This window comes from Polypterus senegalus, chromosome 4, assembly GCF_016835505.1.
Source record: "Polypterus senegalus isolate Bchr_013 chromosome 4, ASM1683550v1, whole genome shotgun sequence".
Classification (NCBI taxonomy): Eukaryota; Metazoa; Chordata; class Cladistia; order Polypteriformes; family Polypteridae; genus Polypterus; species Polypterus senegalus.
In genome coordinates, this window is record NC_053157.1 from 67,812,123 (window position 1) to 67,836,912 (window position 24,790).

The 24,790-nt window shown below is 38.5% G+C and overlaps 1 protein-coding gene across 8 annotated transcripts in view; it reads right to left on the minus strand.

Annotated features, from left to right (window-relative positions):
• Positions 1-24,790, minus strand: part of mapk10 (mitogen-activated protein kinase 10) — a 386,723-nt gene that overhangs the window by 61,146 nt on the left and 300,787 nt on the right. For all 8 annotated transcript variants that reach the window (XM_039750813.1, XM_039750811.1, XM_039750810.1 and 5 more), the window contains one exon: positions 23,351-23,533. In XM_039750813.1, the coding sequence (XP_039606747.1) occupies positions 23,351-23,533 (183 nt within the window). The remainder of the gene's footprint in view (positions 1-23,350; positions 23,534-24,790) is intronic.

Sequence of the window (24,790 nt, forward strand, 5' to 3'; positions counted from 1 at the left end):
CTTTTCATTTAACATCAAACATTACCAATATGTGATGCATACCCTCCCACAGTCACCATGATGTGCATGTGCCAGTTTATAACACAAGGTTACTTATTACATTGTCTAAAATAAACTGTCAAGTCAAGTTGGGGAGCATGTTAGAGTGCGTTGACACACCCACTACATGATGAAACAACTCGGGATCCCAATTTGCAACCCCCCAGGCAGACACGCGGTCCAGTCCCACCCTCCAGAAATTACCCTCTATTTGCCACAACCAGGTGTTATGTGGGTGGCCCCTTGCCCTGGTCCAGCCACTTGCGTCCCCAACAATGAGGATCTTACGAGTCAGATCACCCTCTGGGAAATGCGCCGTAGTGCCGTAACTGACGCTCCCTCACAATGCAGGTGATGTGCCTCATTTGGGACTCCATGAGCAACCACTCATTCGACACAAAGTCAAACCAACGGTACCCAAGGATTTTCTGGAGAGACACAGTACCAAAGGAGTCCAGTCTTCGTCTCAGGTCACTGGATAGCATCCATGTCTCGCAACCATATAGCAAGACAGGAAGCACCAAGACTTGGACCTTCGTCCTTTTGCATAGATATCGGGAGCGCCACACACCCCTTTCCAGCGACCTCATGACCCCCCATGCTCTCCCAATCCGTCTACTGACTTCACAGGAAGAGTCACCAGAGACATGAATGTCACTGCCAAGGTAAGTAAACCTCTCGACAAGGTCGACACTCTCTCCGCAGACAGACACATTGCTGATGGCTGTGCCCAAGAGGTCATTAAAGGCCTGGATAATAAAAAATAAAATTATAATTATAAAATGGAAAATAAACTGTAATGTCCAGTTAAAACCTCAAAGAGTTCACTTTGACATGTCACAATGAATACAAAGTGTCAGAAAACGAAAGTGAGAGATTTCAATATTTCTGCTTTAATTTAAGCATACTACACAAAAATATGCAAGTTTTATATATTTTTTTGCCTATTAAGGCTTCAAAGCCAGAAACTTTAATCTGTGCATTGATGCTTATGTTAAAATTCTAAAATCAAAACTAACAGCACAAAATCACCATCTAGCTGTAACGCCTTCTTGTTGAGACAGAATGTAATGATAATAGTGATTAGAAGACAGGTATAGTTAGATGCCAGGCCAAAACACTGTAACCAAAAATCTTTCCTGTGTTTCGTCACAAATCACAAACTCTAACTAGAAACTGAAATCAAACAATCAAAGCAAAGAATCCTATAATGACAAAAGCTAAGTACATGTCAAAAATGAGAACTTAGTTTTATCAGGATAACCAGGAAGAAAACAGAATTGACCTTTAAAATGTCACTGGGTTGACATATATCACGCACTTCTAGCTATCTGAAACTAGCAATGCTGTGACAATGACGTAAACAATTTTGCAATCCAAAAGACATGAAAATATTTCAATATGAAGCACAAAATAACTGTTACATATAGATCCCTAAGAGCCCTAAAGGAACTTCAAAATAATAATGTAGGAAAAAGACCATAAAAAATAAAATCAAAGCACTACCCTTAAGGTTCATGAATTGCAAACGTGCCATGTAATGCATGTTAACATGTCTACAAATCCTAGATTTACGTTGTCAGATTCTGTCCAAAAGGACCTTTCATGACTGATCTGTTCTTAGTAACCTCACAGAACCACCACATGTGCCAGTTTCATAGCATATTGGGCAAAGTAGAGTAGTAGCAAACAAGATAATAAAAGGTAAATAATCAAAGGCCCCTTTGAAATTATGCTGGTGTAAAAACCTAAATAAAAAATTATAGAAATTATGTCAGTAGATGCTGAAAATTTGATTAGGTTTGCATTTCTTTAAAGTTGCCAAATGAAGCAGGGAAGGTTGGGTGGGACAGCATTAAGTCAGCTGTGATGTGAAGGCTGTCAAAAAGTTTTGAATGCTGTTGAAAATAACTCCAAGAACAGTGATAGAGGATGAAGGGTGAACGAAGTATGTAGGTGCTAAAACCTAATGAACATGTGCCAAGCTTATTGTATTAAGCACAAGACCATACAAGAAGCAGCTCAGTTTCGTTAAGCTGTCCATTGTGGGAAGGCAGGCAGAACAACATAACATCACCCTGGCTCACATAAGGCAGAGTGCTGGGAGCAAAAGAAAGAATACATTTTGGGGGTGAGAACTCAACATATCTAAGAACCTGTTCTGCTCTTTTCAGTCAGTGGCTGTAGGGGTCTCATTCAGGATATGTATCAGAAACTAATGTGGATATACAGAGAAGTCAGTCTTACTGAGAAGAATTGGAGAGCAGACCAGAAGAAGACCATCCCTTAAGGTCACACAGCCTGATCAGTGAGAGAACAGATTTTGTAATTCCCTAATCCCAGATATAAAAAGAATAGAAGTTGGTGCATACTGCATAATTTATTTGTAATTAATCAGGATGTATGACGTGTTTGTCAATTTGTACATCAGATATTACTCATACAGTATGTTGGGAAAAATTGTCTATTATCATTTTATTAGAATGGGTTCCCTAATAAAAGTAGTAAAGAAACAATGCAAATTCATGTTGTAAAATGAAAACCAAACCAGAAATGGGTAGCATAATGGTGTAATAGTTAGCTTTGCTCTCTCACAACTCAAACATACTGGGTTTAATTCTTTGGAGTATGCTCTCTCCGTGCCTACATGTGGCTTTCCTTAGATTTTCTGATTTGCCTTCTTCTTCCTAAATAAGTGTGTGTCAGGCCATGTAGTGACTACATATTGCTCCAGAATATAAATGCCTGAGGGAATGTGTTTGAGTTTTACTTACAAAGTACCCACAGAGTTTATAAAATGCAAGGACAAGTGGAAAAACAAAAAGCCTAGTTGACAAAAATCTTCCAAAACTCACTTAATACCCCAAGCTCAGTTTTAGAAAATTTACATTTTTTGATCAACGCTAATACATGGGCAAAATGATTTCTAATCTAGCTTTATAGTGTGTTCGTATAATGCAGGATCGGCTACCTAGAATCATTTCGAGGAAGGATTAAGTGAGGTTTGAAAGCAGGCTTTTCAATTAATAAAAACCTCAACTTTAAAAACAGCAGCCATGACTGTGCACGAGAAAGTTGAGTTTGAAAAACCTGTCTTAAAATGATACTATAACTCTGAAGGATTAAGAAATGCAGAAAATATATAAATGAAATAAACAGCTTTTTTGAAAGCAGTTCAATGTCAGGGAAGTAATTAACAAAGCATCACCTAGGCAGATGGTGTTTTGCTTCTCTGAGGTACTGAAAAATAAATTAATAAGAATCTAAATGAGAGTTAAAAAGGCCAACAAGCTCCTCTAATTTATATGATATTTACAGCTGATATTCTTATTTTTCATTAAGCAATTAATTATTTTAAAATAGCAACATTGATTACTGTTGAAAAATGCATTGTGTAAAGGATTTTGGAATCAATCTAGTGGTTTCTAGTGGCTTAGTGTGAGGCTTTTAACTAAAGGTTTCATGTGAACTTCTTGCATACTGCTTAATCATTAATACCTCTTTTTTTAATAGAATCTTCTACCCTGAATTTACGAGGGGGATTTGTGAAAAATGTCTATCCTGATTCAAATTATTGCAGTACTTTTGAAATCTATATATAACATGTTTAAGTAATGCACAAGTGAGATGACTTTGCTTTTCTTTGTCTATTATAGTTGAGTTTTTTCAAACTGTGAACCAACAACTCATATTTTCTGAAAAAAAAATGTTAACTGTACTTCAGGAATGAGAATAAATAAAACAAACATTTGCTCTTTTTAATTATTGTGATGTATTTCATGTAGGGCAAAAGGGGTAAAAGCAAAAGTGATCAGACCACTTATTTCTAGTGAATGTGGACTTATTTGAAGAATATGTTACTATTTCCAGTGACTCTTTCACTCTGGTTGTTACTAAGGGGTACCACAACTGTGAGACCACTTTTTCTGTAGTGCATGTATTCTTTGTTTAATGCTTTCATTAAGCTGCCTTGTCAAAGTTCTCCCTGGGGATGGATGATAATGGAAATGACACCCCAAAGTAACGCCTTTAGAAAATTCAGAATGATTGTGGAGCTCTCAACTTGGACAGAAGACAAAAGGAATGCAACAGGAAACAAAGAGAGAACTATAGTTTAATATTTGTTTTAAGGATTGATGTCACTACACTGGTTGCCTGTGTCATTCAGGATTGACTTTAAAATACTGCTTATGGTTTATAAAGCCTTAAATAATCTCGCTCCATCTTATATATCGGAATGTCTGACACCTTATATTCCAAATCGTAACCTTAGATCTTCAAATGAGTGTCTCCTTATAATTCCAAAAGCTAAACTTAAAAGAAGTAGTGAGGCGGCCTTCTGCTGTTATGCACCCAAAATCTGGAATAGCCTGCCAATAGGAATTCGCCAGGCAAATACAGTAGAGCACTTTAAAACACTGCTGAAAACACATTACTTTAACATGGCCTTTTTATAACTTCAATTTAACTTAATCCTGATACTCTGTATGTTCAATTCATCACAATAACTGTTCATAGTGGCTCTAAAATCTATACTGACTCCTACTCTCTCTTCTGTTTCTTTTTCCGGTTTCTTTGTGGTGGCGGCCTGCGCCACCACCACCTACTCAAAGCTTCATGATGCACCAACATTGATGGACTGAAAGCCAGAAGTCTATGTGACCATCATCATCAGGTCCTTCCATGAAAACCCTAAATACAAAGAGGATTGTTTGACTTATGTTAGGTAGATTGCCCAGAGGGGACTGGGCGGTCTCATGGTTTGGAACCCCTACAGATTTTATTTTTTTTCTCCAGCTTTTGGAGTTTTTTTTTTGTTTTTTCTGTCCACCCTGGCCATCGGACCTTACTTATTCTATGTTAATTAATGTTGACTTATGTTTATTTTTTATTGTGTCTTCTATTTTTCTATTCGTTTTGTAAAGCACTTTGAGCTACATTTTTTTGTATGAATATGTGCTATATAAATAAATGTTGATTGATTGATTGATTGAAGGTGGTGTGACATCTAAAACACTCACGAAAACTTTGTCTGACAAGTCTACTGTTTAAATTGCTTACTTTAAGTTCACATTTTGTGGGGAAAAATGGGACATGACATGATAAAATGCTTGGGTCTCCCTGAGATCTTCAATTATTAGCAGTGGCGCAAATAAAATAAAAGTAACAAATAAATAATAAAATGTTGCGGAACTTGTCAACTGTTCCATTCTCTTATCCAAAGAAGTGCTTCTGCAGGCTGCTGTGGCCTCTAGCATTTGGGTCTGAGAATGAACACCAATGTCCGGCAGCTGCAGCATTTATATTGAAACAGCAATAGACAGGGGGGACCTCCAGGGTACACTGGAAGTGAAGTCACTATTCCTTTGAGGGCTTCTCCTTCACTCTTGATCCAAAAAAGGAAAAGAAGTTAGTAAATGTGCTTCAGCGTAATTCATCCCATTGTGTTGTCCTGACTGGAGGAGCCAGCACACTCTCTTATCATGTGTACGTGACCACTTGTTCTAAGAGGCTATCTTCATAGAACATAATTGTTGACAATCCTTACTATTTATATTTAAATTGATTTTGAAGAACTAAATCATTTTTTTCGTTGTTTTCTCTTTCTGGTATCCTGCCCAGTGGATTATTTTCCTTGGCATTCGAGCCCTCTGGAGTTTTGGAATTTAACCATCAGAGACTGAAAACTTCCCTGAAATAATTTAAAATTAAAATTTCCCCATATTTTGTTTTGGAAATATTTTGTATTTTTACTTTAACATTTGTAATTATAACTTTTGCTTTTAGTAAATCCATTTGAGCCACACTCTTTGTATGAAAATGAACTAGAGAAAGAAATGTTGTTACTGCTCTTTGAAAGGCATTCAGGAAAGAAGTTGAGGTTCTTTGATCTTTACACAGGTTAATTATATTGTGTCTGCTAATGCAAATGCACAACTATCACACCATGATTGAAATTCTGAACCTTTTGTTTGTTTCCCAGTTAAGCAATATGGGGCACATCAGAAGTTATGCAATGATCAAGAGGTCTCTATGTGCACATGACTTTCCCCTACATAAAGCTGTAATTTTATCAGTACAATATTGTAGGCCAATGAGCGGGTGGGGCCCTCCTCACTCACGCGCCAGCCTCTATTCAAGTCGTTCTACCTCTTGTGACGTGTTGGAGCATACCTTGCCTCCACTTAGCTAGAGATACCTGTTTGTTTATTGCTTTTTAGTTTGTCCTGTTTTACTACAATGCGGCTGGGGGACAGCTAGTATGTAAATGTAATATACAATACGGTATATGCTACTGACTAGGTAGGGATAATAAACAAAAACTTCACAATTAAGTCAATATACATAAAGAAGTAATTGATCAATACTAGCCTCAACGTCCTTAATCGAACTCAATTATAACAAAATGATTTCAGTCTTATGCACCATCATCTGCAGAGTAATTGCATAATATAAATTATAAAGACTTATTGGGGAGTGTTGAATTGTCTTTTTCTTGCTGTTTTTAAATCATTAGATAATATCAGGAAACACTCTCTCAGAAGCAATTTTGACTGATTACTACTCGTTGATTATAGTAAACATATCCACAGCACATCTTTCTTGTAAACCTTTTGATTCACATAAGATATTTCACTAAAACTGAGCAGAGCCAGGTTCAGATTTACATTTCCTTTACAGATGTGCCTCACTTTGTACTTATTATATTACTACAATATTGAAATATATATATTTTCTAATTTAATGTCATTTGGAAAAATATATTTATGACTACACTACATCAAAATCATAGTCAAAATAAAATAGCCTACTAACTGAATTACATTTTTATTCAGTAGTGCATTTCTTCTGCTGTATTACTAGCTAGAATTATAATTTTAAAGGCATTTCTATCTTAAGAAGAATAGACCATAAAGAATAATTCCAGTACAAATTAGGAATAACATCTATTTCATGCTGTACCTGCAGTCGCAAACCATAACTTAAAATATTCTGTCTAAAAATGTGTTTTACTATATAACCTGCTCTCAGATTATTATATCTTTAAATAAACACATGTGAAGTACAGAAAACTGTCACTAGTCAAAGCAAGCATTACTAAAGAAAAACAAATGCCTTTATTTATCAACTCAAATAAGCTCTAAAAACTTATTTCTTAATATTTTATTTCATCAAATGTTGGCTCTTACTTGTGTTCAAAAGTACCAGGTCAGGATGACCCTCCCTGAGACTCTGAAATGGACTAGGTAGGTTCCATAGTGGATAAAGTGGATAGATGGATAATATTGCATAAAGTGCTAATGTGGAATTTCAAATGAAATACTGAATTAGAAATCAAGAAATGTGTACTCTATCACGGCCTTTTCTGGTACAGTTCATGGGGAGCTAGTACATGGACTGTATAAGTAGCTACACTTATAAGACAAAAAGTAGGCTGGTTCTTACCCTTGAGCGATGCTCAAACTCTCAAATCTGTGATACAGATAAACTGTGGGTTTATAAAATGCAGGATTTTTAAACTCAAACACAAGTCCACGATGACAGTTATAGCAATTTTCAATATAATTAGTTGTATTTATTATATTATTTTTTATATATTTATTATAGTTTTGACTTTTTTTGCTAGTTTTTATTTTTATATTACTTCAGGTCTTAATTTTAGTTTTAATTTAGTTTTAGTTAGCCTTCATGCCATATATTTAGTTTTAGTTTAGTTTTTATTTCACAAAGTCATTTTTATTTTATTTATATATATATTAGTTTCAGTTTTAGTTTTAGTAATTATAGTATGGTTAAAACAATTTTGTGGAGGTTAATTTTGTGCCACAATGCGAGAACTATAGACTTAATAATTTTGGAAATAATGTCAGTAGAAACCTATAGGTATGTCCTGTTAAAAAACACAAAAATAAACCCAGATACTGAATTTGAACTGACTGTGGAACACACTGCAGATTTGCATGCAAAATAGTAATCCTAATTTAAATGGTATAATTGAAACAACAAATGCTTCTTTCTCCTTTGCACAATTTACTAAAGCCCCACCATAACAGTGATACAAAACAGCCTGACTGATTCAATTATACATCGTTCTGTTCATTTTCAAGAAAACTCTGTGCTCTAGAGAAGTGGTCATTCTGTTTCGCAATCCAAATGACAACTGTCCACAAACTGAGAATATGCGTTCAACACATGCTTGTGAGGCCGGGGCACACACAAGGTCCAAAGCCACAGGGCTAAGTTTAGGATACACAGCCACCCTGGTTTGCCAGAACTGAAGAGGATTTTCAGTAAAATCCCCCTGCCTAACCTCCTCTTGATATTTGTGCATTTCATGTGGAACACTTTCAGATGGCCAAGGCTGGTTTTCAGGGTTTAAGCTAATTATTTTATTAGCCAAGCACTTGTATTTCTGAAGGACTGTGATGTTTGCTGAAACTGCTACTGTTTGTGTAGACTCATCTTGTTGTGCTTCTATGGTGTGATTGTGTTTCGCTGCCTCAGTCAATACAAATAACTCTGCTGTTCTTTTCAAAGATATTAGTTCAGGAGACTGTAGGGTTAGAGAGACAGTTGGGCTGCGGCTGCAGGGACTGGATCAAATTGGTCACTAATGGGATCTAACAGACATGTAAAATGTTGGCGCAAACACTTAAGAAGAGCTTGTGCCAAATTTTTCTCTCCACTAGTTGACTGGAGATGTGCCTCCAGGTTTAGCAGGGAAGGTATCACCTCTGACAGAGACTGGCTATCTGTTTGAAGCTGATCTGTGTGCATGCCAAATGGCTCCAATACTTTAAGTTGGTTTTCCAACTTGGCCCAATCACTGGTCAACAGTGTATCTATCCCGAGTTCATCAAGAACCTAATTAAGTGTAGCTTTAGTTTCCAGAAGTCGCTTCAGCATGTCAAGTGTACTGTTCCACCATCGCGAATCAGTGTACGGCCACACCTTTAGAAACAAACAGAGAATAATGTTATTCTAATAAAAAGGTAAGAAGTTTAAACAAAATAATCACTTATTCCTAGTGCATCATAGAATAACTAAATGATAATTTTGGTCAAAGCCACTATTATTATTATTATTATTATTATTATTATTCACTATTGGTGTGAATTTCCCCTTGGGATTAATAAAGTATCTATCTATCTGTCACCACTGTGGTTGCAGGATTTTGTTTTGTTCAGTTTCACATGTAAAAGATTCCTCTTACCTCTGTAACTGATCTCATTTAATAAGCTAGCCTTATTTTCTCTTCTCATATTCAGAAAAGCTTTAAAGTGTGATTTTTTAAAAATAAAATATTTATTAAATTATTACTGTGTACCATACTATGTACCAATGCCTGATGCAGTTTAATAAAATTTTGCCAAATTTAGTTTTATAATTTGTATATTGACACCAAATCTGGAAAATAAGTGCTCAATTAGTCTTGTAAAAAACTTAAAGCTGCATTGAATCATTTGAAATAAATAATAATTTGTATTATTTATTTTACACCCAGCCTCCAGAATCATCTATTAAGTTTAATCTATAAATATAACACTACAAAATAAATAATTTTTAAATATGATAATTTATTACGATTTTACCAAGACTAATTAAAATGTAATGTGCTGTATAAATGTGCTAATGTGTTATGTTATTACAAAATATAACAGACTAGAGAGACAATGGATACATATTGGATGGTTTGCTGACCGTTTATCATACATGCCACAATCTTGCTACCTGAAACAAAAAGTATTAACCGTTTCTTTGATACTTTGTGTTGCTGTATTCATTTTATGTATGATGAGCGCATTTATTCGTGTAGCACGTGGCATGCTTAAATTTGGGATCAAGAGAGGAAACAAATTTTCTGAATGAAGGCATGTCACACAGCCTAGTAGACATGCCAGTGTCAATAAACAAGTTTACTTGGGCATCTTCGCGTTTTTGTTGTTCAGCTGAGTTCGTTCCCCAATTTGCTGTCCTCTGCAAACACGATGTTAATGTCTGCTGTCTTGTATGATGTGTACTAGAACTTGCATGTATACTCAAATTGCACTCGCTTTTCAGCCTTTCTTTTTCTTTACCCAGAAATATGTCATTGGCTAATTTGTGATAGCTATTAAGGTGCACTTTAAGGTTTGTTGGGTTTTTACCTTTAATCTGTACAGCATACAACGCACCCTGCTCCAACACTATGCATTTACTGTTGTTGCTTTCAGCATTTTATTCGAAAAACTCCCATACGGCACTGTGTCGTTTTCTTCCGGACATGTTGATCGCAGATACCCTCTAGTCTGATAAAGTTTATATGCTGAATTTCATCACCTACAGGGCAGGACCGGAAGTTTATGAAAATGCAAAAACAGATTCAGCTGCGTTCTTTCAGACATGATCACGAAAACTGATTTTTTTTTATTTTAGAATTTATTATTTTATTTCAGTTAGTCTTTAAGCTACTGTAATCGTTTCGTATCTCAGTTTTGTTATTTATTTTATTTCAGTTTACGAAAATGTTTTTTCATTAATAGTTTTAGTCTTCGTTTTCGTTTTAGTTTACGATTATTACCTTGCAACAAGGCAATAAATAAATAATTCAAAATGTATATATTTGTAGTCAGCGGTCTTAAATTAAATCAGCACTTCTGAACTCAATGTGTGGTCATTGTTGTTATTGAATGCATTTATTTATACTTGATAATGCATTTATACTTGATGACTCAGGCGCTGCCGAGAGTGGCATCCTCTCTAGCAGCTCCATGTACGACTTTATTTTTCTACCTTTTTTCTCTATTTTTCTCTTTTTTATTGATCACTCCTATCACTTTCTTTTATGTGAACTTATTCTATGGATACTTTTACTACTTGGACATGGATTTTTACACACCAAGACTCGTCTATTCAAGTAGTCAACTTCAAGTGCTGATAACAAATGCCCATGTCGGTGTGGTTCCCCATTTATCTGATGAGGTAAGAAGGCGGTATTGTGGCAGCAGAGCCGGAGTTAAGTTAAAAAATGAAGTGGCTTGTGAGGGAGTGGCGCTACAAACCTACGGTGCCTTCTGTGATCCTGGGAAATGTGAACTCAATACCAAATAAGATTGACGAACTGGCCGTGCTGGTGAAAAATGTCAGAACCTACAGAGAATGCAGTTTGTTATGTTTTAGTGAAACGCAGCTAACAACTACCATCCCAGATGCTAACGTGGAGCTACCTGGGTTTAGCACAGTTAGAGCGGACAGAGATGCAAATACCTGCGGGAAGCAGAAAGGAGGAGGGCTCGCTCTCTTTGTCAGTACAAGGTGGTGTAACTCTGGACATGTAAACGTCAAAATCTCCACTTGCTGCAGGGACATCGAACTGTTGGCCGTAAGTTTGCATCCCTATTACTTGCCCAGAGAGTTTGGACACGTCATTGTTGTTATTGTTTACATCCCTCCTCGGGTGGATGTGGAGATAGCGGGCGATGTCATCCATTCTGCAGTTGCTAAGTTACAAACGCAGCACCCCGAGGCACTTATACTAATCGCTGGAGACTTTAACCATCTGACGCTGGCCAAAACATTACCTGCCTTCTCCCAGTATGTGGATTGTAACACCCAGGGAAATAGGACTATTGACCTACTGTATGCAAACGTTAAAGACGCATACAATGCCACCCTGCTGCCTGCACTTGGGAAAGCAGATCATAACTTGGTCCTGCTTCAGCCTCACTACAAACCAAGAGTGAGTGAACTACCTACAATCACACGCTCATTCAGGAAGTGGTCCCCTGAGGCAGAGCAGGCTCTGAGAGACTGCTTTGGAACTACAGACTGGGATATCCTGCAAGGGTCACATAGTGAGAACATTGAAGAGGCTGTTGACTGCACTACTGATTACATCAACTTCTGTGTGGACATTGTAGTTCCAGTAAGAACAGTACGCTGCTATGCTAACAACAAGCCATGGATTACAAGTGACATCAAGGGCCTTTTGAATAAGAAGAAAAGGGCTTTTAAAGGCGGTGATCAGCATAAGCTCAAGCGTGTGCAGAAGGAACTCCGAGTCCAGCTCAGGGCGGTGAAGAAGCAGTACAGGAGAAAGCTGGAGCAGAAGCTGCAGAATAACAGCATGAAGGAAGTGTGAGATGGGATGAAGATCATCACAGGCTGCAGCTCGAAGCGGGGTGCCACCATCGAGAGAGCCGTGAAAAGAACAAACCAAATGAACAACTTCTTTAACAGGTTTGACCACCCTAAGCCACTCTCACCTTGGAGTACTGCACCCTCCACCCATCCTTCTGCTGATACCAGCATAGAAGAGACATCCCCACACACAATTACAGCAGCCCAGGTGAGCAGAGAGCTGAGGAGACTTCGTGCCAGCAAAGCAGCAGGTCCAGATGGAGTATCGCCACGACTGCTGAAGGCCTGTGCGGTGGAACTGGGGAGTCATTTACAGCGCATCTTCAACCTGAGCCTGGAACAGGGGAGAGTCCCGAGGCTTTGGAAAACATCTTGTATCACGCCAGTCCCAAAGGTATCACGTCCTAGTGAGCTGAATGACTTCCGGCCTGTTGCTCTGACGTTACATGTGATGAAGACCATGGAGCGGCTGCTGCTTCACCATCTGAGGCCACAGGTCCGGCACACCCTAGGCCCTCTGCAGCTCGCATACCAGAAGAAGGTGGGAGAATGTCATCTTCTATATGCTACACTGATCCCTCTCCCACTTGGACAGAAGCAGATGTGCTGTAAAAATTATGTTTCTGGACTTCTCTAGCGCCTTCAACACCATCCAACCTCTGCTCCTTAGGGACAAACTGACAGAGATAGGAGTAGATTCAAGGAACCAAGGAACTGGTGGTGGATTTAGGAGACCCAGGCCCCTCATGGACCCTGCGATCATCGGAGGTGACTGTGTGCAGACCTATAAATACCTGGGAGTGATAAATTGGACTGGTCTGCCAAAACTGATGCTCTGTGTAAGAAATGATGTAATTGTCAAATTGCAATTTGTCAACAAGTAAAAACAAAGCAAACATACTAGCTCAAGTTTCCTAAAATATAGGGACCTATGTGTACAATATACAGTAAATCTTCAGTGTATCTCATAAGAAGCAGCCTTCCAAAATGAAAATCTGAATGGTGGTTCTCTTTTGTGCGAACTGAGCCCAACACAGCCATATCTGAACAGTCTTTTGATGAGAACACTAGAAGGGACTGGTGGAATGAATTTTAAAAAAACATGCTTACTTCTTCAAAATCAATAGGGGCATTTCACTTAGGTTACAGTTTTCAGATAATCCAGAATTATGAATTATCTACCTCATCAATTTCATTAGCAATCATATCATACTCGTAAATGTGGTTACCGTGAATGTGCTGGCAAGTAGTTATAGTTTTTTGTGCTATAGTTTAGAATCAGTACAATGGGCAGTAATTCCACCCTGCGTGCAGACCAAATGTCTGTGATAATACATACAGACTGGACCTCGTCAAAGGTCATTTAAGTTCATGTTCCATTTTACTATAAGCATCACAAAGATACTTGGCTAAAGTTTTTCTGCTGAAGACAAGCTTGAGAAAGCAGTATCTGAAAGCTGGTCTGACACCACAATACAAGCAGGCTGCAAGTCCTGCACAATATACAAAGCAATAACGTTTTGTTTCTGAGAAGGTGAAATAGCAGATTTGCTTTGAGAAGTGATATCTATATTTAGTTGTTTGCAGCTGTGTTTTGTGGCCTACAGCAGCATGTAATAAAACAGTAATAGAGTAATGCCTGCTAGGTACTGATGCCAATACACTGGGGAAACAAAATTCAGTGAAGACTTGAATTAGTCCATTAAAAGTGTATAAAGAGTAATATTACTTTTCTGGTTGAGGTAACTGTAATATTATTACTTATTTTTCAAAAGGAGTTATTACTCTTGACACTAAAAAATAACATTACAAAACATTTTATATTACTAATGTGATACCCCCAACTCTCATGCTAGTATTCTTAATAAAATTGTGAACTAATGACATCTTTGCATACCGTAGATCACTTAGAAGATGGAAAATTGAAGAAAAATACTAGTGATTAAAAAATCCAAGTAACTTATAATAAAATGTTTTTGGGTATCAACATGAACCACAGTTTAAGTGTCACAATGAGTGTGTACCATAAAATATTTCAAAAAAATATTGGTTAAAAGGGTTTTGGATAATAAAAGTTATTTATGGTACATTTATGCTTCAATAATTAAGCAGAATTGACTATGAATAAGCTGTACAGATGTAAAAAAAAATCAATAACGAAAAACTCTAAAGCATGTGTTGATTTACACGTATGTAGATGCAGAGATGACGTTTTTGTGTACTTTGATGCCAGTCTATTTTCCATGAGTCTTTGCATGTTGATGCTGTTTAATCTGCATGAACCATTAAGGCTATACCGTTTCATCCACTCCCTTTGTTGGTCATCATTAATGTTTTTTTATTATTTTTTGTAATCCTACCATGGTCCATTTTCCCATTATTATTCTAATACAGCCTTCATTTGTGACCTTAAGAGTCCAATTTAAACGGCCTGTTGACCTCTGTTTTTTGCTGAAACATTCACTTTTTTTGCTTTTGTTACTTGGCTCCCAGGTTGTGTGCTTCTAGCTTTGTTGGTCCCTGATTATTTTCATTTTGCTCTTTAGGTTTGCTCCTAATTTTCTGTATATTTTTAGACTTGCTTTAGCTGATATTGGACTTCCTTTCTGATTTTCTTCATTATTTAGGATTTAGCTGTTATTTTTTAATATGATTCTTCTTCTATAATTGTATTATTGAATGTTTCTACTTTAGAATGTTTTATGTTCTTGGTTTAATTTTAGTTTTCTTTTAATTTAACAAATTCAATTAAATTAAATATAAGGGTTTTCTTTATTTGGGCCAAGGGTTTTGACAATTCCCACTCCCAATATCAGGTTTTGCCTGTTATACTTGTGGAATAATAAAAATTTTAATCAATATATTAAATAATAGTTGAACAAAGAATCTTGGGCTGATGACCTTTTAGTCTGTACTCAGGAAACTAATAATCTTAACAAACATCTAGTATTGTAAAATCAACAGCAACAGACTTTTTTACTTCATCTTTAGTGGTTGAACCAACTGTGTTGTACTTTTTGGGCATATTATTGAATCCCCCCAAAGAATTGTGTAACCTTGTCTCGTGATAGGCTATCTCTGTAAGATGTAAAAATTTCTGTTATAAAAAGGAAACTCACCCCCCCAAGATTAGGCTATTTGCTGGTAACTGTCAGTGACACAAGCTGGTCTCTCTGCTTACCAAGAATAAAGAAATTACTTTTTTACTCTATATCTGCTGTCTGCCTGCTGTTTGCATCGAACCTTCGTCCACATACTGAACTATCAAGTCTTAAATCTTTGTGAAGTTTTTAGACTTCCATCTGCTTTTTTATGCACTTTAGGCTCTGAATCACAACATTAACACACATGAATTTGCCCTTTAGAAATAAAGCTCTCTGTGATGAGTTGTCTGTGGCGTATGGAGACTTTATAAATTGACACAGTTGGAAACTTGTTAAGGGTAAATTTCACACAAACATTAGGAAGTTTTTCTTTACACAAAGAACGACAGACACTTGGAATAAGCTACCAAGTAGTGTGGTAGACAGTAAGACATTAGGGACTTTCAAAACTCGACTTTGTTTTCTTGGAGGAAATAAGTGGATAGGACTGGCGAGCTTTGTTGGGCTGAATGGCCTGTTCTCGTCTAGAGTGTTCTAATGTTCTAATAACCATGTCGCAAAGAGCAGGCTCAAATCGAGTATGGGTGTACAAGAGAACTTTGCTTGATTGATCGCACGCATGTACGTGCCAAAGCAAATGGATCAGTCAGGTGCATCATTTGTGCCTTTAAGCGAGTGGCATCTCAGACCTGCACCCAATTAGGTAAGGTAGGACAAGAGAGAGGGATGAAAAAAGGATGATAAAAGGGAAAAGACAATAGAGAAGGTTATAGGAAAGAATAAAAAGAAGGGCAGGAGTTACTGAGAGATAGTAAGTGCAAGATGCAAGGTGCAAGGCCCCCAAGGCCAGAGATCGCAGAAGGATTTGAAGGAGTGTAGGCTTAGCGGCACCCTGTGGAATGCAGTGGGATTGGCGGCAGGGACACAGGCAGGATTTAAGGTTGTCTGCATTTCTCCATGCTGCGAGACCCAAAAGAGTAAGCTTGGGAGACGTTGGTTGCACCACGGCTCAGGAATTTTAAAGGCCGGGTTTCCTGTTTGTTTTACTAGAACTATTTATTTCTATTACTTTAACCTCCACGTTCACTTGGTTTTTGAAGATTATTTATTGAAGCACTGCAGTATTTAACACTTTTCATTTTTGGACTGTTTTTTAATAAAAGCACTGTCACTCTTGCACCTGCTCCTCGGCCGGATGTGTGTGTCTTCATTTGCCTGGCTAATCTTGGTTATGACTATCAACGATACGAGATCCTTCCGTGAGAACCCTAAATACAAAGAGGACTGTTTCATTTATGTGAAGTAGAATGCCCAGAGGGGACTGGGCGGTTTCATGGTCTGGAACCCTTGTAGATTTTATTTTTTTCTCCAGCCATCTTGAGTTTTTTTTTTGGTTTTTGTGTCCTCCCTGGCCATCGGACCTTACTCTTATTCTATGTTAATTAATGTTGACTTATTTTATTTTCTTACTGTGTCTTCTATTTTTCTATTCTTCATTATGTAAAGCACTTTGAGCTACAGTTTTGTATGAAAATGTGCTATAGAAATAAATGTTGTTGTTGTTGAGATTAAAAGACTCCTGGGAAGAATAGGTAGTGTGGAGTCGACCCAGACCATCACACACAAAATAAACAAGCAAAACAACAAACAAACAAACAAATAAATAAATAAATAAAAATGAGTCATTTCCTGTCATGTGTAGACATTTTGTTGATCTATGTTAAGTGCATTCTGGTGCATGTGTTCTGCTATTTAGACATAGTCACTCAAATTAATTTTCCATTGCTGGTCAATGTTAATCCTGGGTGGTCCTCCAACTTGCAGGGAAATCATGGGGGTTGGTGGCAGGATTGGGACTCCAACCACCGTAAAAAAACTTCATGCAGCTCTGAGACAACAGACAGGACTCCATTCTGCACTCCATGTGAGTAGCTCTGCTGTAGCTGCCCATAGGAAGGCTGCTTGCATTATGAAGGGGATGAGGGAAAGTCCTTGGGAGCCTCATCCCAAGAAGAGTCAAAACTGTCAGAGAGCCAATGGGGTCAGGCCTGTTTAGGATCAGAACTGGTGTGGTGCTGAGGCGTCGCCTGCTGCATGACAGCACTCGGGTCCCAATTTGAGGTGACCCATCCAGGTAGGTGTTTGGAATGTCTTGTCTCTCTGGCATGATGATCATCTTCCTCTGCTGTTGAAGAAGCTTTATAAACTCCACATTTCAGTGGTGTGCAGACCTGGAACTGGCCAGATCTCTGTAGGTGGGTACACTTATTACTAGTCTGCTTGCTCTAATAGCTGTCATACTCAGGAATCAGCTATTGCTGGGGTGGATCAGCTCCTTTCAATGGTGTCCGATGTCACTCCTTTCAACAAGCATATTATGAGTCTCAGATTAAGGCACTCTCTGGGTGCTTTGTCTGTTGTCTCAGTGAATGCTCTGACTGTGGTGAGTGATGTCTCGGTGAAGGAAACATTTTATTTGCAGCTTTGCTCGTGGTTGATGGGTACGTGCAAGGTAACACTTCTCTGGTCATGGGTGACTTCAGTGCGACCACTGGTACTGATAGGGCTGGCTATGAGGATTGTGTTGGTTGCCTTGGGACAGGCGACCGTGGTGTCAAAAGGTCAGTGGCTATGGATTGCTGGATCCTGGTTTCAGTGCCCTGAGTTGCATCGTTGGACTTGGTAATCCAATATTGGAGGTGCGGTGAAGGAGATTGATCACATCCTTGTGGGCAGAAGTTGGAGGCTCTTACAAAATTACAGAAGTGCCCAGTTTCTGAATTCTGACTACAGACTTGTTGTTGCTACTTTAAAGATCGAGCTTAGATCCAGTAGGGTACCACCTACTAGGAAAATGAGGCTGGACTTGGCCAGATTCCAAAGATCAGGCTGTTTCTAATGAGTCTGCATGCAGTTTGTGTGAGAAACACGTCCTACTTACTGAGTAATGGAAGCATTACACACATCCAAATCTGTTCCTCTGAGAGTCGAAGTCAGAGTGGCTGGAGGAATGGTCTTTACGGATAACACTGTAGTTGTGACCCACTGGGCTGGCTACTTTGACCAGCTCTTTAACCCTGATCCTTCGGCTAGGATATTGGATATCTCTGGGTCCATGGCTCTTGAGGCTGATTGCCCAATTAACTGTGAACCACTCAATCTCAAACTAGCTGAGGGCAGGGATCTGTTGTATCCAGATTGAACTTCTCCAGGCTGGTGATAAGGCTGTGTTCCTGGCATTGCAAATAGTCTTTGCTTCCATTTGGGAGACTGACATCATCCCAACTGACTAAAAAATGAGACTTGTCGTCCCTATCTGGGAAGGGAAGGATGATCGCTTGAATTGTGGCAACTACAGGGGGATAACACTGCTCTCTGTGCCGGGTAAGGTCCTTGCTTGGGTCGTCCTCAATAGGATCCGTGATCACTTGCTCACCTACCAGTGACCGAAGCAGTCTGGTTTTACGCCTAAGAAGTCTACCATCGACCGCATCCTGGAACTGAGGGTTCTTAATGGAGTGGAAACCTGAATATCGGCAGAGTTGCTTTGCTGCCGTTGTCAATTTACGTAAAGTGTTTAACTCAGTTGAACAAACTGCCCTGTGACACATCCTGAGACTTTGTGGGATCCCCTCAACGTTGCTGGATATCATGGCTGGCCTGTACACTGGCACTGTGAGTGCTGTGCAGAGTGGAGGCAGAACCTCTGCACTTTTCCCAGTTGATTCTGGGCTTAGTCAGGGGTGAGTTCTTGCTCCTACTTTGTGCAGTGCTACTGCAATATCATTATTGATATGGCAATAAAACATATATAGTTTTGAAACTGTGAGAATCCATCCATCCATCCATTATCCAACCTGTTATACCCTAACTACAGGGTCACGGGGGTCTGCTGGAGCCATTCCCAGCCAACATAGGGCGCAAGGCAGGAAACAAACCCCGGGCAGGGCGCCAGCCTACCGCAGAACTGTTAGAATAAACATGATAATTAGTTTACTAAAATTATTTTACTAAAAACCTTTAACTGCGTCTAGAGCTATTCTGAAGTTATTACATGTGTGATAGTGTATGAAATGCAGTTTGAATCACTCTTGCTCTAGAAACACATAACAACAACACAACAATTCATTTTCCTCAACTAACAATATAAGACCTGCTGTACTGAGCATCACACTGAATGAGGTGAGTCACACCTCAGTGGGTCAGACAGGGCTCTGCCGATAAAATTCCACTTGGTAGCCATCAGGGCCTGCTGCTTTCCCACTTTGAAGTGAGTCTATAGCATCCAGTAATTCTGAGAGTGTCAAAGGTTTGTCCAGTTCCTCTGCAGTAAGAGTATCTAGATGTGGAATTTGTAATGCATTAAAAAACTAATTTGATTGTGTCTTTTCTGCTTTAAACTGAGTAGAATATAAGGATTTACAGTAATCTCAGAATGTGGAGGTTATGTTTTTATGGTCAATAATTTTATTTCCATATGTGTTGGTAATTTCTGATATTACGGTGCGAACTTCCTGCTTGTGGATTTGTTGAGCTAAGATCATATTAGCCTTCTCTCCATGTTCATAGTAATAATGTTGCGATTTAAAGATGGGCCGTTCCGTTTCTTTTGTTGTCAAGAGGTTAAATTCTGATTACAAAACCTGTCTTTCCTATAAAGTGCCTAATTTGGAGACCTGTCATATTCTTGATTTAATCTGGTCATTTTGCTGATAAACTCCGACGCCTTCTTGGTATTTTTAAAATGAGTTATCTGGGTATAAAATTTTTTGGTCATGATATAAAACAGTTAGCCAGTCATTACCCAACCCGGTATATCCTAAGTACAGGGTCACGGGGGTCTGCTGGAGCCAATCCCAGCCAACACAAGACGCAAGGCAGGAACAAACTCCAGGCAGGGCACCAGCCCACCACAGGGCACACACACACACGCACACACCAAACACACACTAGGGACAATTCAGAATTACCAATTCACCTAACCTGCATGTCTTTTAACTATGGGATGAAACCGGAGCACCCAGAGGAAACCCACGGAGGCACAGGGAGAACATGCAAACTCCATGCAGGGAGGACCAGGGAAGTGAACCCAGGTCTCCTTACTGCGAGGCAGCAGTGCTACCACTGCGCCACTGTGCCGCCCATATAATAACATTATGCAATTATTAATATAAGTATTTGTTTATTTAAAGAGCTTCTGTAAAAAGCCAAAGTAGCTTTTTTTTAGCACGTTACTGCACCCACCACACGACAAACCACCTGGATTGGAATTCTAGGGCAGCGGATGACACTTCATCACTACACTGGAACTGTGGGAGTTTTTTTATGATGGCTGGAGTACCAATCCTGCCACCACCACCCTAGTTTTTCCCTGTAACTGGATGCAGATTAATGTCACAACCAGGAGAAAACAATTGCAGATTAAGGGCCTTGCTCAAGGGGAGAAATTAAGTTCTATCTGCTATCTAATAATAAACACAAAAAGTAGTAAGAATGTCTTGTGTTTTTGTTTTTTTATTTCACAAATCTGTAATTTGTGTGTTCTACTTTAAAATACAAAATTGAAGCAATTCATTATAATACTAATTTTATACACAAAAAATGTACACATACTAGTAGTACAGTAAATTCTTCCTTGCTTCTACCAGGATCTGCATTTTACTGTAAGGCACAGTCTGGCAGTTCTTTTAACTTTGGCTGCTATTTGTTCTTTTCTTCTGTCTAAGTGATCTCACACAGCTTCAATTATATTTTGCCCTAACGTGGCCAAACTTTTACTGTAAGTCTTCCATCTTCAGATTTCCATTCTAAGTAGGTCATATCTGTGTTTGCAGTATGTTCGGGTCATTATTGTGCTGAAAGGTAATGTTTTTGCTAATAGGGAGTCTTCTCAAAAGGTACAGCATGATGAATCAAAATGTTTATATCACTCAGCAGGCTTTTATTGTGAGTGATGAACTGACTAGTATGACAAATTGTGAAATACTGGGAAATTAAAGTATCTGAAAGACAGGAAGTATTGTAAGAGTGGGTGCGCAAACAGGCTCTGGTCTGAACCAGGAAGACTAACAGACACCACAATCATATCCCAATATGTAAAACAAAACTGGTGAATCTGGAAAACAAAGCAAAAGTCCTGACTGTCTTAGAATCTTTCCCTAACTCAGTGGAATTTTATTTGTAATTGATTTTATCCTGAATCTAGTATGAGAAATTAATATACTGCCATCCTTAAATGCTGTCCAATAAATGATGTCATGAAGCAACTACTATGTTGATCAACTGGCGACAACTCCACAATGTTGCTGTACATGGGCTCAAGAAAAAAGTTGAAGATTGTGAAACATCATAATTATAAAACATGACACAATGAGAAGCAAATCATATACCATGCAACAAAAGGGTTAAAAAAAAAGTAAGGATCATGATGACATCCCATACTTTTGACCAGTTCTCCTTCATGTTAGCTGAAATGCAACTAAAGACCAGAGTTGCTATGGTGCTTCACAAAAAGTTCCAGGCTTCCATTAGTGTAATAGTTTTCGCATCTTCTTATGATACAGTTGTCTATGCAAATTTCAAAATTTCAATTTTGTAATCATTGCAACAAAAGACTTTCTGCCACTGTTCGTTGCTCCATGCCTTATGGTCTTTTACAGTATGTACTAAGATCTTTTCTGATTTTTGCCTTTCCTATAGAGTTGTTAAGTAGCTGAACACACCCTAAAAGACCATATGTTTCAAGAGCTGTAAAGATTGGCTGATGTACTGTATGTACTTGGGTGACAGATGATTCTGCCATATTCTACGTAAGCACTTCACTTGATTTCTTGCACTTTATTAGTGTATGTTCACACAATGTTTGGGGACTTCCACTGTGTGTTTTCTCTTCCACTTGCTCAGTTACTTACAATTTCTCTATGACAGCTTGAACACCACATCTTGAAAATATCGTCTAACTGCTACTATTTTTGATTATGGCATTGTTGATACAAAAATATTATTTTCTGTCTGTCAAGGTGGTTTGAACTTGGCCATTTTTTTAAACCTCTTCTCAAGACACTCCAATACTTAACTACTGTGATTTGAAGGAGGCTACTGATGGAATTGTTACTTTTTGTTTTGTCAATGCATATATGTGTTTATTTGAATGTTATACAGTTCTTTCTCTGTTCAGGTAAACTAGCTTTCAAAATAATAAACCTTCAATTTCTTGTATAGGAACAGTGAGAATTTAAGATTGTAGACACTGAATGGGCTGGACCAGCATTGCAGCCAGAAGAGGGGATGGTTTCTTACCCGGACGGGATTCTGCTAGAAGGCAGTCAGGCATTCCGACCAGGGAAAAGAGAGGGACCAGACCTGGAAGAGATGGCCAGACCAGATGGATGGACAGCCCATCGGAAGTGGAAGAGGTCACTGGGGACTTTCTATTCCCCCCAAACGCTAGATGACTGCGGAGGCAGCCATTCGGGAACCAGCAGGGAATACTGGGAGATGTAGTCCGTCAATACAGCCCAACTGGGCACAATAGGTGCAGCAAGGGGGCACAGTATGCAGATGCGCTCTTCAATTTATGGGACTTCTGTGTGACCCAGAAGTACTTCCATCAGGCAATCGCCCTGGCTCTGGTAGTACTCCCGGTTCCCTTAAAAAAGGTACCAAACTGCCTTATCCTGGTGAGTCACAGCTGGGAGGATGTGAACCAAAACTTGACTGGAGGGGGGCAGTGCGGTGAGAAGAAGAGAGTTATTATGGAGAGAGAGAAAGAGAGAACCTGTGATTGTGCGCTTTTGTTACTTTGTGGAAGTGTGTTGAATAAATACCCCTTTATTTGAAGCCAGAATGCTGTGAGATCGTGTTTGGGGGTTTGGGGCTCTCTGACTTCCCTTGTTCCATCACAAGATTAACATACTTAAACACTCTGACAGTGTTATAATAAAGACAACAAATGACAAATCAAATAAATAAATAAAATATCAATATTTTGTTTCAAGCCCCCACATGAAAATGGCCACTGAGCAAAAAACAGTAATATGTGCATCACATTACAGCTATCAGCTGATGAAAGGAAGCAAGTATCTTACCTTTCAGTTTGTTATGTTCAGAGTCTGCCGGGAAGAGACAATCAGGAAATAGCTTTGGGAATGTAAGTCCTGCATACTTGGGTCGGTTCTCCACATAATTGCGCACTGTTGGCTGGAGCTTCTTCATGAATTCTGGAGAAGGTGTTCCCAGCTGTTCAATCACTTTATTCCACTGATCAATATCTAAGTTTGTCAAGGTTGAGGAAAATCTGGTATCAGAGGGTTGTGACATAAGCAGTATTAATGCGCGCAGTATGAAACTAACAGGCAGATTACATCACTGCTAATTGAATCACTGGCTGCAATTAAGAGATAGATCAAAAGACTGATCACACAAATCAATAAAAAAACAGGACAGATGAAATTATGGTACATTATTGTACAAGCAAGTCATTGATCATTCCAGCTAAGTCAAGATTCTTTAATGATTACCACAAAAATTAGAAAGCCACATATTGATCACAAGCAGAAAAATGTTGATTTTCCAATATGTGACACCTTCATCCAATTATAGTAACTTAAAATATACAGTTTATACCAAAGTCCTTCCAGTTTCCCATATTAAATTTTTGTAATTTACATGCTGATCATTCTGAACTCTGACACAAATTAATTCAATAACAGCATACAAACCTGATGATATTCAAGAAAGATCAAATTTAAATGATCCTCATTCATTAACATATTTTAAAAAGGTGGTCGAAAACTTTATGTATGGCACTTTTATATTGCTAATAGAATGACCACTGAATTTCCTTTTATATGAATATCCATCCATCCATTTTCTAACCCGCTGAATCCGAATACAGGGTCACGGGGGTCTGCTGGAGCCAAACCCAGCCAACACAGGGCACAAGGCAGGAACCAATCCAGGGCAGGGTGCCAACCCACCGCAGTTTTATATGAATATCTAGATATATTTTTTCTATTTAATAGTATCAACTGATTTCATAACTCATTCGTTTGTTCATTTATTACCTGCACTCTCTTTGTCCAAATTAAAAACATGGGAGTCAGAGAAAATACAGTACAGGCAAAATACACCCTGGACCGGATGCCAGTCCAAATTTAAAATCACTTAGGGCCAATTAACTTAACCTACACATTTTTGGAATGTGGAAGGAAAATGTTAGCATTTAAAGAAAAATTCACAAAGAAATGGAGAGAAAGTGCAAACTCCACACAGACAATGATCAGGTCAGGCTATAAACAAAGTACTTAATCATTAAGGTACTGACACTACCACACTACTTATGGCTAAGTAAATACAACAATGAATGAGATAACAAAGGGTTAATGATTTGAAACACATAACACAATCTTAGTCTGATACATTTTAATGTTTATCTCAGTATTTAGAGTGAGGGAGAACACCTGAGGATCGGTGTCCCAGCTGGAGTTGACTTAGGGAACCTTACCTGGCAGGGACGTCACTAATAT